This window comes from Papio anubis, chromosome 1 (genome assembly GCF_008728515.1).
Source record: "Papio anubis isolate 15944 chromosome 1, Panubis1.0, whole genome shotgun sequence".
Lineage (NCBI taxonomy): Eukaryota > Metazoa > Chordata > Mammalia > Primates > Cercopithecidae > Papio > Papio anubis.
In genome coordinates this window covers 200,630,617-200,645,899 of record NC_044976.1, presented here as the reverse complement: position 1 = coordinate 200,645,899, position 15,283 = coordinate 200,630,617, and the positions used below count along the sequence as shown (strand labels likewise).

Genomic DNA, 15,283 nt, shown 5'->3' with positions numbered 1-15,283 from the left:
AGACGCAGTCTCGCTCTGTTGCCCAGGCTGGAGTGTAGTGGCGCGGTCTTGGCTCACTGCAAGCTCCGCCTCCTGGGTTCAAGCAATTCTCCTGCCTCAGCCTCCTGAGTAGCTGGGACAACAGGCACATGCCGCCACGCCCAGCTAATTTAAAAGATGTTTTGTAGGCCGGGCCTGGTGGCTCATGCCTGTAATCCCAGCACTTTGGGAGGCCGAGGCTGGCAGATCATGAGGGCAGGAGATCGAGACCATCCTGGCTAACATGGTGAAACCCCGTCTCTACTAAAAAATACAAAAAAATTAGCCGGGCATGGTGGCGGGTGCCTATAGTCCCAGCTACTCGGGAGGCTGAGGCAGGAGAATGGCGTGAACCTGGGAGGCGGCGCTTGCAGTGAGCCAAGATGACGCCACTGCACTCCAGCCTGAGCAACAGCGAGACTCCGTCTCAAAAAAAAAAAAAAAAAGAGGTTTTGTAGGGACTGCATCTTGCCATATTGCTTAGGCTGGTCTTAAACTCCTGGGCTCAAGCTGTCCTCCTGCCTCGGCCTCCCAAAGTGCTGGGATTAGAGGCGTGAGCCACTGTGCCTGGCTGGCCTTTTTTTTTTTTTTTTTTTCTTTAATTGCCAAAAAATTCTGATCCTAGCCTAGTGAATGATAATGTTTTGGTCCAAAAATCAGGTATAAATGGCTCACTTTGTTATGTGACTTTATGTTGTCTCTGAAGACACTGACAAATGAGGAACTTGCAAAATGTTTGGAACAATGCCAGCAAAACTGGAATGAATGGTTTGTTTTCCAGGTTTATTTTGAAAGGCATTATTCATTAGGATATATATTTTGGCTGTAAGTAATTTTAAAAAGGTGTAGAAGATCTGAAACATGACAGAAAACACTAGGAAAAATCTCAGGAGCTGGCAATGACCCATGAGAATGGCTCCCAGATTAGTTTAACTCCTCATCTTCAGCGTTGGAGACGAAGGGAGACCTAATTCTCATGAGCCATCGTGGCTCAGACAACTGAGCACTTGGCCTGACTGTGGACCACAGTCCCAGAGTAGTCCATTTTGGAATAGCATACAAATTCCAGGTGTAAATTACTAAGCTTGTTTTTATTTTTACTTAAAACATTTTTTTTTTTTTTTTTTTGAGACAAGATGGTCTTAATATGTTGCCCAGGCTGGACTTGAATTCCGGGGCTCAAGCGATCCTCCTGCCTCAGCCTCCCGAGTAGCTAGGACTACAGGCACAAGCCACCATGTCTGGCTACTTTTTAATTTACCTGTAAATATTTAAGGAACAGGTTTTTGACCACTGGGTGCTCTGGAAACACTTAGAGGTTTAGGGGCTAACAGCATAAACCATACCTATATTTTAAGGACTGAAGATCAAGTTTCAGGCCATGCTCTTATTTCCATTTGGTAAGGCTTCCCCTAGCAAGGTTAGCAGCAGAGAAAAGTGACAATGAAAAGGGCATCCAAAGGAAGACAGGGCCATGACCAAGATTCTTGCAGTAGCCAGCCAGGGAAGGGATGAGGGTCTCAGCGTCCAGGGCAAACATGCACTCTCTGCCTCCTTTATGCTATCATTTTCCCCTGGGTGGGGTTGCTTCCCAGCCATACATGCATCTGCATGGCTCAGTTCAACGTGCTCTGTGGGGCACATTACATTAGCACGGTGGCTGGCCAGGATTGCGTGAGGTGAAGGGGCTGGACGGGGATGCCTCCAGAGCCTCAGTCTTAGGACCAGCTGAATTTGCCAGGACTTGGCTACAGATCCCGATTCCTCTGCTGACAAAGTAGAAAAGCATCATTACAGTAACCGTGGAGACTCTTACCTTAATCATTTATTGCCTCGTTTAGACCGATGGTGAAAGGAAGCATTAGACTGTTACCAGCCTAAGGGGAAAAAAAGCAAAGTTCCACTCCATATCACCACCTCTTACACCCTCCCAGCATGCCCACCCACTTCACCCACCAGCTGGTGGCCTGGCTGCTCCCAACATTGCAATTGTGCTGTTATCATTTGTTGGATTTTCTTAGCTAGGATGACTGCTCCCCTTCTCTCTGATGGATGACCTCAGGGTCCACCCAACTTTGTACAACAGCAGGTCTGACAGGACCAGGCCCATGATGGAACTTCCGGCCACAGGGTCACTTGGCATCAGGTGTGAACATTCTGTGTTCCAAACCTATCTATCCTTCAAGCTCAGGCTCCAGTCCTCAGGAGGACTCAGACATCCTGAGATGAATAGAAATACCTATTTCTGTCAAAGGTTTTCTTTTCCTGCCCACAGGGCCCGACTAGCTCCAGTAGCCTAAGGGCATACACAGTGTTTGCTTGTCACCTGGCAGCAGGTTCCACAGGACAACACTGCTTCCAACCAAGAGACCTATTTGGCAGCTAAGGAGGTGCAAGACAGGTGCGTGTTCCAGGGCCCATGATCCTAAACTGCTGGTTTGGTGGAATGAGGGGGAGGCCGGGTGCAGGTGCAGCTGAGGTGCCATCTCAGAGGCGCCTGTGAGGAGGAGGTGGCATCTGCCAGAATGCAGTTTATGCCTTAAATCACCCTAAGCACAGCCATTACACTTAGAAGGTGCTGTGTCCCCATGAAATGACTGACTCCCAAGGACCCACTTGGGAAACTTGGGATTCCTGTTCCCACAATTCTTGGTTCTGTGGACTTAGAGATGCTGTTTCCCAAAGAGGGGAGCAGGGCACACGGCATTCCACTGAATCATTAGCTGTGGTTGTTGTCTGGGCAAGAAGAGCCAGCACCTTGCAGGGCTGACTGACCAGGACACTCCAGAGGAAGCAAGGCTGCTGTCGCACAGAGAGGCCAGGAGGAGCCTGTCTGCATCCTTGTCATCCACTCAGGCATCTCTGGACACTGACCTTATCCGATTTTGATAGTAACTAGACAAGCGCAGCAATCCTGAAGTGAGAGGGGCCCCATGACCTAAGGCTTAGACCCCCCCAGGGATGAGTGTCTGGATCACACCAGCAGATAAGCTACCAAGGTCAGCAGAGACACTCACCAAGGGTGAATCTGGAATCTCTTGGACAGGAGGCAGATAGTGCAGTTGCAGCTCTGAGGCCAGTGACAGTGACAGGGAACGTAGTTGGTTCCACTGACTTTCCTTTTTTTTTTTTTTCAGAGATAGAGTCTTGCTGTGTCACCCAGGCTGGAATACAGTGGTGTGATGGCAGTTTACGGCAGCCTCGACATCCTGGGCTCAAGCAATCCTCCCACCTCAACCTCCTGAGTAGCTGGGACTACAGGCATGAACCACCACCATGCCTGGCTAATTTTTTAATTTTTTAGTTGAGACAGGACCTTGCTGTATTACCCAGGCCGATCTCAAACTCCTGGCCTCCAGCAGTCCTCCCGCCTTGGCCTCCCAAAATGCTGAGATTACAAGTGTGAGTCACCGTGCCCAGGTGTGAGCCACCACGCTCAGCTCCCTCTTAAAAGCATGGGTCGGTGGAATTCTGGAAGGGCTTCTCCCCACACTGTCTGAAACACAGACCTGGCACTGTGTTGGGTTGTGGTGGGCACTGTAATGTCCCACTAGATTCCCTTTCATGGGTGAAGGACTTATTCCCTCAGCTGCTGAGAGTGGTTAGGGAAAACAGGCCTCAGCTGCCCGCCCTCTGCAGGGGCTGCCTCATCCTCTTGCCAGGGGAACCCACAGTCGATGAATGATCCATGGGAGGGTGTTAAAGTCCAGTCCTCTCATCCCAAGTCAGGACAACTCCAGAGTGGAGTTAGCTGAGGCCTTTGTGGGTTTCGCGTAGCTCATATCTCCCTCCATCCAATCCTGCTTCCTTCCCTGGGCCTCCATGAGGGTTGATCCCAAGAGCTTGCCCTGAGAAACATTGGCTCTCTAATCTCTGCATCTGCCTCCTACTCAGCTGAGCCCATTCGGTTTTCCCACAGGTAACTGGTCTTAGGGGCTGTCAGGGGCCATGTGAGACGGCTGCTCTTGAGGATCATGAGGTGAGAAAGCAGCAAAGGACAGAGTTCAAGTCAGGCATGTCTGGCCTCGGCGTGTGTAGCTGAAGGGGCAGGTGAGTCTCCCTGATGCTCACCGGTTCGCTGGGATGCTTTTCGCAGATCTCTGCGCGGAACCCGTGATCTACTTTGCACTCATGAATTGACCTTAACCGCATGGTAACTGTTATGTATCTCCAGCCCTGTTCCCTCTTGAAAAAATGAATTTTATGACCTTCCCACTGTTTGTGGTGGGGCCTTCTGGTTTATTTTTTAATTTTTAATTTAATTTTATTTTTTATTTTTTATATTTTTGGAGAGGGAGTTTCACTCTTGTTGCTGAGGCTGGAGTGCAATGGCACGATTTTGACTCACTGCAACCTCCGCCTCCCGGATTCAAGCAATTCTCCTGCCTCAGCCTCCCGAGTAGCTGGGATTACAAGGCGTGTGCCACCACACCCAGCTAATTTTTGTATCGTTTTAGTAGAGATAGGGTTTCACCACGTTGGTCAGGCTGGTCTCAAACTCCTGACCTCAGGTGATCCACCCACCTCAGCCTCCCAAAGTGCTGAGATGACAGGCGTGAGCCACCCTGCGTGGCTATGTTTTATTTTTAACACAGGGTCTTGCTCTGTCACCCAGGCTGGAGTGCAGTGGCACAATCATGGCTCACTGCAGTCTTGACTTCCTGGGCTCCAGCGATCCTCCCACCTCAGTCTCCTGAGTAGCTGGGACTACAGGTGCACCACCATGCCCAGCTAATTTTTGTATTTTTGGTAGAGATGGGGTTTCACCATGTTGCCCAGGCTGGTCTCAAACTCCTGGCCTCAAGTGATTGCCCGCCTTGGCTTCCCAAAGTTCTGGGATTCCAGGCTTGAGCCACAGCACCCAGCCTAGTTTAGAGTCATATGTAATCACCCTGAGATTTCCTGGGCACGCGAAGCAGAACCACGTTGACCCTGCTACTTAGTAACCCCCAGCCCCACTGCGGGAAGAGACCGTGTGGCCTCTCCTCCTGTAGCCTCTGCCCTGTCTGGTGGGCAGTCAGGGCCAGTCTGGAAAAAGGCAGACCTGACTTCGGAGCAGGAATTACAGACCACACCTTGTCCCTCTGTTGTTGGCAGTGTCAAAAGAATTTATTTCAAATCTGCTTAAGACTGTGGTAAAACTCAGGTTTTCCAAAAGGTAATACAGAAAGTTCAACCAACCCCCAAAGACCAGAAAACACAGTGTTTGCAATTCAAAAAATACAAACGCTTGTGGATACCAATACAAAAATTAGAAAAAAGTTGCTTTCCTTACCACTCCCCCCTACCCCCCGTGTTTTCAGTGGAACATCCACAGTAACAGGACCAAGAGCTGCCACCAAATACCAACAACGAGTGACCGAAAGTGGGTGCGATGGGGGAGGCGGAGGGAGGAGGAGAAATGGGGATAAAGAAAGGCAAGAAAATGGGAGTTCTGTCGACAGTCAAAACAAGGACACGACGTTTTTTGTTTCTTGTTAAATCCCTTTGCCAACGTTAAACAAACACCTCTCATGCTTAATACAACAGCTTAGTGTCAAGGCAGCAATCCTACATCATGCATTGAACGTTTGCTGCTTTGCCCTCTCCCTGCTTCCTCTGGGTGCCAAGAAAGCCTGGGGCTCTGGATGTCCGGTTTCCAGGGCTAGGAGGAGTTGGAGAGGCTTCCCGGGCTGGGTCTCACCCAGTAAGCACCTGACACGTTCCTGCTACCGCAGTTGCAAGCGGTCACCTTCCCGAACCTGAAGCCTGGGTTTGGCCTCTCCTCAGAGCCTTACCCGAGGGCCTGGCTGGTCTGCAGTGCCTGCATCACTGGCCCACAAGTCCCTAGGCCTTCCCCAGGACTGTGCTCTTTGAGAGAAGAGCGATGGCTCCGGACGAGACTTCCTTGGAGATCTCAACTCCCAGCTCCTGACTCATGTCAACATCAATCATTGAAAAAGCCAGGGCCTCCCCCAACCTGCATAGCTCGTGCTGGTGAAGGCTCAGTGGTCATCAGTCATCTGAAAGTGACACGATGACCCACTAGCCCAACCAGCCTTCAAAACTTCGGCTCAGTTGCATCTCTTCCCACTATCCATGCTGGATTTCAAACCCACTCACACTGCAGAGACCCCTCGAAACAAAGGAGACAAGCTATGAGTTAAGAGACCCCTTAGATACCAGAACTTAGGTAACAAAGAAGGCAGAGGCCTGGGTTAGTGTCCTTCCTTGGTTTAAAGGGGCTTCTGCACGCAGAGGCCTTGAAGCCTAGCAGTGAGACTGCTGACAGGCAGCCTGTTCACAGCACACACACAGCACTGTTCAAACAGGCCTCGCTGGGAACGGAAACATATGGGGTGTTACTTTCTGTGGTCATAGGAAATCTGTCTTAAAGGTCTATTTTTCACGCTGGAGGCCAGGCAGCTCCTTGCCCTGGTCACAAGGAGGCTTGGATGGAAGACACTGGTCAGAGAACACTGGAATCCATCCCCTGACAGGTTTGATTCACTGAATGGGACTCATTAGCTGAGATGCCAGAGGTGAAAGACTGCACTTTTTTTCTTTAAAAATGTTATTCTATAATCCTCACAATACATCAGAGGAGGTAGGTTAGTATGACTAGTCCCATTTCAGGCGGGGATACTGAGGCACAGAAAGGATAAGAGACTGGCCCCCACCCATACCATGAATCACTATTCACGCCAGGTTAAGGGAGGGAAGTAACTGAGGGCTGAACTTGGTGTCTGATCAATACATCCTACCCGAAACCTGCCCTCATATTTTTACAGCCCAGATACAGTTAAAGCTGCAGGATCCTTTGATCTTCCGGGAGGAACTGCCAAGAATGCGGTCAACAAACACAGCTACCGGCTCACTTGCAAAAGAAAAGTCCTGAAATTTTCCAGCATCACCATCTTGAATATTTGCCAATAACATCTGTTAGATTTTTTAAAAAACCAATTGAGGGCCACAAACCCATTAAGAAGTTCCTGTTGCTTCCAGTAAAACGTGGCCAAGGAAAACAAAGGTAACAAGTTTTGCTTTCTAGGAAAGGGGGAGCGGGCTGGGGGCATCTTCAGTGAGTAAAAATTCAAGACCCAACAGGTTGGCATCTGTTGGGGGTGGCTCACTCCACTTCCCCCTACCTGCCCCCTGAAGACCCATGGAAAATCCTGGGCTTGGGTATCAAGATAAAGGCTGGAAGCTTTGTCACATACAGGCTTTCTCTGGAACAATGCAGCCGGAAAGCCACAGTCCCTCTGCAGATCCACGCATGACAAACCACTAGCATAACCTGGTGGTTCTCAACTTGTGGAGGCCCCCAGGAGATACCTAGCAATGTCTACAGATACTTTTGGTTGTCACACCTAACTTGGGGGTTGCTACTGGCAGATGATGGGTACAGACCAGGGATGTTGCTAAACATCCTACAGTGTACAGAACTGACCGCAAAATGTCAGTAGAGGTTGAGAAACCCTGGCAGCACCCCACAGGCTGTGCAACAGTGTTCTTCAGCATTCACATGTTGAGTCCCCCTAAGGACTGACCCTCCCTCACTACCGCACAGCCAGCAGGTGGCCATGGGACCAGTAACAGCCTCCTTGACACTGAACCACCTGCCCACTGGTGCTGAAATGTGCCTTCCCAGGGGGACCAAGCCTTTCGCTTGCAGTGAGAATTAAGGCTTAAATGCAAATATCCCTGGAAGAAATACACAAAGATCCTGCATTCTGATCCTTTCCTGAGAGTGCTGTGGTGGGGCGGAGGCAGGGGCACCAAGAGGGAGAGAAAGGGCACAAAGAGGAGGGTGGGCCTGCCCCCAGCTCTCTTGGTGAGCTCCACAGTGCCTGCCCAGGCTCAATCCGGAAAACACCACCCTCCTCAAACTTGGTGGGCCATAGGGCACCTAGGGCACTGTTGCAACTACAAAGTACATATCAGGCTGAAGATGCAGCCTGGAACTATATACAGTTTTATAGTGCTTAGGTCAGTTACCTTGTGGGTCAGTATTACTGGTGTCCTCTTTCATTGGAATCATTATTTTCCCAAGGAGAACAGAGAGGGGAAAAGCAGGCTTTGGGGAAATACCTTCCCCTGCTTGGAATTAGGAGCTGGGATGCTATGTATGCAGTGAGGTGCTAGTGGATATTTTCGGAAGAGATTAATTTTAAAAGGAAAAGGCATACACTTTGACCACACTTGCTCACTAGCAAAGAACAACTGCAGAACACATTACAGAGGCACTATTTACAATGCAATGGAACTCGACATTTTAAAACTACTTTGAATTCCTTTTTCACTGAAACTGCTTGATAGATTTACACCAAGTTACTCCCCAGCCAGCCCAACTAAAGCCTCATCTTGATATCATTTCTATGTACAAATATGCCACCATGATGTAACGTGTTATGGAATTCTATGGTGGATGAGAATTCCATGACCTGTCATTTCTACTCCAAAACCCGGGACCTTCCCGGCCATGAGGAGTTGATAAGTTCCTTCTTCACTTTTCTGATCCCTCAAAAACACAAGTGTGTGGCACGGACCTGCCCTTCTCTTTGAAGTCAGAACATCGAAGGTGTTTTGTGCTGAAGACGGGAGAGGCGTCTGTGAAGGAGAGCTGGATGCCGTCCCTGGCATCGGCCGTATTGCTTCTGGGCTCCTGGAGGAGTCAGAAAAGGGAGGTTCTCAGCCCCCAAGCTCAGGGCAGCAGTCGGGAGGAGGGAGTCCTTGCTGCACCTCTCTGGACTTCAGGGAATTTTTTTCTGAAAGAGGCCACCAGATTTGTGGGCATTTCCCTCCTGCACTTTCCACTTCTCTCCTGACCTGGATGCTGCTCCTTCAAAGGAGTTAGGTTCAGGGTAGCTCCAGGCAGCTTGTGCTCCAGTGATGGGCGATTCCTCTGCAGAGCTGGTGTCCCCTGGTGACCCAGGCTGTGGTGACGGTGGAGGCTCCACAGCCTTCCCCGGGACTCCCCTGTGAGAAGCCGCTGTCACCAGGCAGCCCTGCGTAGCCCACTCTCATTCTGGGGGCAGGGTGTAGGTCTGTTTTTTTCAGAAGGCAGCTAGACACTTCCCAAAGCTGATAGCTTCCTCAGCCCTAGGAAAGTGGTGACTGCTCTTCATCCTCAATCTTTAGGGATCTTCTCCATGCTCCAAGCCATGGCCACCCAGAGCTATGGCTAAGGATGAAGCTGCAGGGATATGGGAGACAGAGGCAGCGGTGTGGGCAAGCACACAGGGTCCTAGGTCTTGTATGTTACCTCCAAGGGCTCTGGACGGGGCTCTGGGATGGGAGGAGGAGATCCAGAAACTGCTTGGTGAGATGACAAGGAAGAGGCAAGACCTAGACTTCCACGAAGCAGATGGCTCCCAGGCTCTGCAGCAGAGGCTGCAACACAGCACCAAGCAGCTCCTGCAGACGGGGCAGCTGGCCTTGTCGGCCACATCGCAGAGGCAGCGGACCAGGCGGCCTTGCAGACCAAGAGCGTGAGCTTTGAGGTAGGATTGTCGGGCCTGCTGAGTGGAGGCGGGGGACCTGCATGGCTCTGGCAGGCGGTTACTCAGAAAGCAGGCGTGGTATCTGAACAGGAAGGCAGAACCAAGGACGCACAGTCGGTGCCGGTGTACGGGGCGAGTTTTTATAAAAATCCAGTCCAGCAAATTGACAAGTCACTTCTCAGCCTCAGAAATAAAATGCTTGACAAAATATATTCTTTTTAAAAGGAGAGAGAAATATTACCACCAGGTAGAGCTGGAGGTGGCAGGTGACTGGGAAGATGAGAGGAGGGAGGAGAGGAAGGGTTCCCTGGGAACAAGAGCCCGGCAGGCTCAGAACCCCTGTCGTGAGCTGTCTCTGAGAGGTGTGGATGACTCAATGTGGATCTCAAGGGAAAAGCCTGGTGTTTCCGGAGTCCCGCCCTGGCAGGTCAGACTCGGCACACCCAGTCTCACAGTGGGAAGCTGGGAGACAAGGTACCTGATACTGCTCTTCTATTTTCTGCCTTCCCCAGAGATCCCGCCCACCGCATCAGGGCAGAGCCGTCCCTGCCTGCCACAGGGGCCACTTGTGTCATGATGCTTTCATAACGACAATAGGGTGGACTGACTAGAAGAGGCTTTCCCAGGGTCTGCCATCTTCAATGCTTATGAGTCTGAGAGTGGTTCTGCTCAGAAGAGCAATCTGGATGTGTTTTCAGTTAACTTCTTGGGTTGCCAGTTTCAGAAAGAAGCCACCACCAGGTGAAGACTTCTGACATAGTTGTTAAAATTCTTGTGTTTTCACGTGGATTTAAGAACTAAGAACTGAGTGAATTAATTTTAGGAGACTGTTGTGTGTGTGTGGGAGGGATGTGTGTGTGTATGTGAGAGACAGAGAGAAAGAGAGAAGGAGGGAGGGAAAGAGAGGGAAAGATGGAATAAAGAGAGGCAGGGATGGAGGAAAGTAAGAGAGAAGGAGGAAAGGAAGAAAGATTGAAGGAGGGAGGGAAGGAGAGCGAGAAGAAAGAGAGAGAGAAGGAGGGAGGGAAGGAGAGAGAGAAGAAAAGAGAGAGAGAAGGAGGGAGGGAGAAGAAATGAAGGAGGGAGGAAAAGAGAGAGAGAGAACACAATTGGCTGACTAATAAAGGAAGCCATTTTAAAAGGTTCTCAACACTTCAGTGAGAGAGGCAAAAGTCTAGCAAGAATGATTAATATCCCTTTCTATCAATCCTGCATTGGGTCTGCAAGTGGCAGGCACTACTAAAGACTCTAGGACCAAGAAGCTAGAAGATAACTTTCTCAGCATGATGAGAATCTGCAGTCTTGGGACTCTGAGGAGGCAGGGTCCCCACGGAGGGCCAACACCTGGGGTGTGGGATTACAGCACAGCTCCTGACTGCCACTCTCAGGAGGCCAGTCTCAAAGTCTACCTTCCTCTCCCTCCAAAAAAAAGACAAGCTTTGAAAACAGCTGGCAGGAAACACAGACATGAAGCCCGAATGCTGACTCCCTTGAGAAAGGTCCTTCTTGGGGAGCGTTCGTAACGTCTGGGTGGAATAAGGGTGACACACGTACCCGCCTTTGCCACTGACGGTGGCAGCTGTGAGCATGGCCCGTGGACCCATTCCCCGTGCCCCCAAGAAAATGTTTCTATGACATTCCACACTGCCAGGTTGTACCCATGACTTGCATATCCTGCTTTTGTGGGTTATTTGAGCTTATGAGAATGGTGGGCATTTTGCCTGTGAATGTCAGCGTCACAGGCGCAGTGCCAAGCTGGAGCGGAGCTAATTGCCTGACAGCTTTGGCCGCCCCAGGTTAGTCGGCACTTCCAATCCTGTGTGCAGGGTGACCTGGAAAAGAAGACAGGGGAAGTGAGGGTGGGAGAGGCTGCTGCAGGGGCCCTGAGTGCTCCAAAGGCACCGCAGACACCGGCAGGATCCCCTGCTGGCTCCAGGGCCATCCATGCAACAGCTTAGGGCTGCTGTAGACTGGTGAATATTATGTCACTCAATATCCCTAATTAAAGGCTATGTTGGTTTGCACCTCTTTCCTCATAATAAGAATCACCCAGCTGACTGGTTCCTCATTTTGCCAGAGCTGCCAGAGCCGGGCAAAGTAGATGCTGTCCCAGGAGCACGGCTCTCATGCACTGGCTCCCGTGGTTACATATTTGTGTCTACTTTCTAGCCACGACCTTCTTTCCTTTCCTACTAATCCCATTCTATTAACTGTGAGGAATAATAGCCAACCTTTATTTTTTTGATTAAAAAAAGCTTATTTGTTCATTGGTAGAGATGGAGTCTTGCTAGTTCCCCAGGCTAGTGTCAAACTTCTGGGCTCAAGCGATTCTCCTGCCATGGCCTCCCAAAGTACTGGGGTTACAGGCGTGAACCACCATGCCTGGCCAAGGCTATCTTTTATTTTATTTCATTTTTTTGAGACAGAGTCTTGCTCTGTCACCCAGGCTGGAGTGCAGTGGCGCGATCTCGGCTCACTGCAAGCTTCACCTCCCAGGTCACGCCATTCTCCTGCCTCAGCCTCCTGAGTAGCTGGGACTACAGGCACCTGCCACCACACCCGGCTATTTTTTTTTTTTTTTTTTTTGTATTTTTGGTAGAGACAGGGTTTCACTATATTAGCCAGGATGGTCTTGATCTCCTGACCTCATAATCTGCCCGCCTCGGCCTCCTAAAGTACTGGGGTTACAGGCGTGAGCCACCATGCCCAGCCAAGCCTATCTTTTAGGTTGCCACAAATCCCTTTTGCAAATGAGTAGAAGAGCAAATCGATCAATCAGTGATTGGTGTAGACTCCTCAATATTCAGGGCCACAGAACAGGACCCTGCCTCCCCACACTCCAACTCTCCATCCCAAGTGGAGGAGGACTCTACTAAGACGATGGATGGCACCTTTGTGTTTCTCCCTTCCTCACACCCTCCTGGGTTCTCATTCTTGTCTCTCTGTTTCAGGCCTCCTGAGCTACCAGCACTCCCCAGGGACTGGGCTCAGCCATGAGGTCTGCGTCTCCAGAAGCTGCCACCTTAGGGCCCCTGGGTGTCCCAAGTGAACAAGTTAGAATGGAACGCCTCTAGGAAATGTCCAAGGCAGTCCACTCAATAAGCTCTGTCTGGGAAGGCTCTGTGGTCAGCTTCTTTATGGCCCACTCTGCCCATGGGCACTGCAGAGACTTGTGGACAAACAGTGGGGAGCAGCCAGACCAGGTCCGGCCCGGGGGAGGCGTGTACCTGCACATTGCGGTTGAGGCTGAGGGCTGGCATGAAGACCCCGTCCACGTGGCTGAAGGCTGTGGGGCCCTGCTGCTGCCCGTTGATGAAGAAAGTGAGGGTGTGCTTATTCAGGTCCAGCAGCACGCCCACGGTGGCCCCCTTGCACACGCCGCCTTCCGTCCTGGGAAGAGAGTCCCCAGGAAGACCATCACCACACCCAGCCTGGGATGTAGGAGATTAACTCAGGAGAATTATTTATTTATTTTGAGACACGGTCTCACTCTGTCACCCAGGCTGGAGTGCAGCGATGCCATCTTGGTGCACAACAGCCTCGCCCTCCCAGGCTCAAGAGATCCTCCCACCTCAGCCTCCCGAGTAGCTCAGACTACAGGTGCATGACATGAGACCCAGCTAATTTTGTTTGTGTTTTTTGTAGAGATAGGGGTCTCACTATGTTACCCAGGCTGGTCTTGAACTCCTAGGCTCAAGTGATCTTCCCACTTTGGGCTCCCAAAGTGCTGGGATTATAGGCATGAGCCACCATACCCGGGCAGGAAAATTATTTATAGGATGCTGGGAACACCCTCACTTAAACATGGCCCCCAAGGTGGTGGTGGGGTGCTCTCCTGGCATATGAGCCTTCTCTCACAGTGGACACACCTTGTTAACAGGCCATGATGAAGACTCCCCTATAGGAACCAGGCTGTTCAGCCCCCTCTTCCTGAGAGCATCTGGGATCTGCATACTAGAAAAATCGGGTTCTGATGAGTAGGTCCCATTTGAAACTGTGGAGCATGCAGAGTGGGTAAGAAAGGCACCTTTTCCTGCCAAAGAAAGTAACTGACTTGGTGTCCTTTTCTGTTTTAGGCAAGTGAGGATGCTGAGGTCGATGAAGATGTGGACATCCAGGCCTTCAAGAAATTTTGAAAGGCCCCTACCCTACATTGGCTTATCTTCCCAGAAACATCCTAGGGTCCCTCGAAAAGCAGTGTATGGCAGGGAGAAGGGGGCTGAAGGTGAAATCAAGTCCTCTGTTGGAGTCACCATCCCACAGGTGACCAATAGCGGAATCTTGAGAACGTCATTCTGCTCTTGATCAGTGTTGGCAATGTCGTACTTCATAGGTGGTAAGAATTCACATCCACCTGGTGGAAGCGAATCTATTAATAAAAGTAAGGAACATGCTCCCAAGAGGGGCTTGGCTGACCACGTCTTCTCCCATGGGCCGAATCCTGCAGACTCTCCTTCCCTTCCCTGAGGTGGTCTTCGTTTTTGAGTGGATGTCTCTCCCTGTGGCCCAGGCTGAAGTGCAGTGGTGCAATCATGGCTCACTGTTGCCTGAAACTCCTGGGCTCAACGGATCCTCCCACAAGCCTCCCGAATAGCTGGGACTACAGGCACACACCATGCCCAGCTAATTTTAAAAATATTTTATAGAGACGAGGGCCTCACTATGTTGCCCAGGCTGGTCTTGGACTCCTGGGCTCAAGGGATCCTCCTGCCTCAGCCTCCTGAGTAGCTGAGACTACAGGCTTGAGCCACCGCGCCCGCTCAGGGCTGAGGTTTTAGCCTTAATCTTAGCAACGCCACTCTGCTAAGAAAACTTTGTCTGTCCTTCAGATTGAGAATGAGTTGATCTACTGGACGCTGCTGGTAGAGTAGAGGGAAGGTGAGCAGCGAGAAGGATTCACGACAGGAAGTCCCAAGGAGGACTTGGTGAGCGGCCTGGCCCAGACAAGTGTTTCCGGAGAGGGCAGGGCTTCCCCGAGGGTGCCCCGGCAGGTGGGAGAAGGGAACTAAAACCGCACTGTTGGTGCTATTTGGATACTGACCACCGGGTGGCGGTAGTGACCCACGGGAGGTGCAGAAATGAGTCCGACCTAAGCAAAGCCTCAGGCCCAGTTAGCTCTGGGGTCCAACTTCCCGGCTGCCTCGACTTCCTCCCAGATAGCGCTTACCCTACCCGATCCACATCCGAGGGTGGGAGGACATGCAGAAAGGGGCAGATTCTCTGTACCTTCTCATGGCCCCACTTCTCTTCTGTTTTTCTTACTGAGGTGGCACCAAGGGGCCGTCAAGGACAGCAAAGGCCCAAGAAGTGCTCGGCAGCCCTTGGGAGGAGTGTGGTGGCCAATGGCCGGGAGGGCTGGGGAGTCCGCACCACACAAACCGAGGCTGGGGTCCTGGACTCAACCCTGTGTGTGTCAACTGGCCGCATGGCCTGAGCCATTGTCCGACCTTCCTAAGCCCAGGCTTTTAATTTATTTATTTATTTTGTAGAGAGGAGGGTCTCACTATGTTGCCCAGGCTAGTCTTGAACTCCAGGACTCAAGTGATCCTCCTGCCTCGGCCTCCCAAGTAGCTGGGACTACAGGTACACAGCACCATGCCTGGCTAATTTTTAAAATTACTATTATTTATAGAGACAGGGTCTCACTAAGTTGCCCAGGCTGGTCTCAAACTCCTGGGCTCAAGCAATCCTTCTGCCTCGGCCTCCTTAAGTGCTGGGATTACAGGTGTGAGCCACCATTCCAGTCTAAGCCCCACTTTTATGATCTGTAAAATGGCAACAAT

The 15,283-nt window shown here is 51.0% G+C and overlaps 1 protein-coding gene and 1 long non-coding RNA gene across 4 annotated transcripts in view; one reads left to right on the top strand and one right to left on the bottom strand.

Moving 5' to 3' along the window:
• Nucleotides 1-10,525: 10,525 nt before the first annotated feature.
• The window catches only part of TRIM67 (tripartite motif containing 67), a 55,638-nt gene continuing 50,880 nt past the window's right edge, over nt 10,526-15,283 (bottom strand). For 2 of the 3 annotated variants that reach the window (XM_009197711.4, XM_009197717.4), the window contains exon 9: nt 12,102-12,890. In XM_009197711.4, coding sequence (XP_009195975.3) covers nt 12,596-12,890 — 295 coding nt within the window. In that variant the 3' untranslated portion in view covers nt 12,102-12,595. Of the gene's footprint in view, nt 11,333-12,101; nt 12,891-15,283 lie in introns of those variants that run through there. The other variant, XM_009197722.4, reaches the window with a different exon arrangement.
• On the top strand, nt 13,168-13,900 carry LOC103880755. Its single transcript, XR_641948.3, has 2 exons — nt 13,168-13,477; nt 13,577-13,900. It is a non-coding gene; the product is annotated as an uncharacterized LOC103880755 (long non-coding RNA).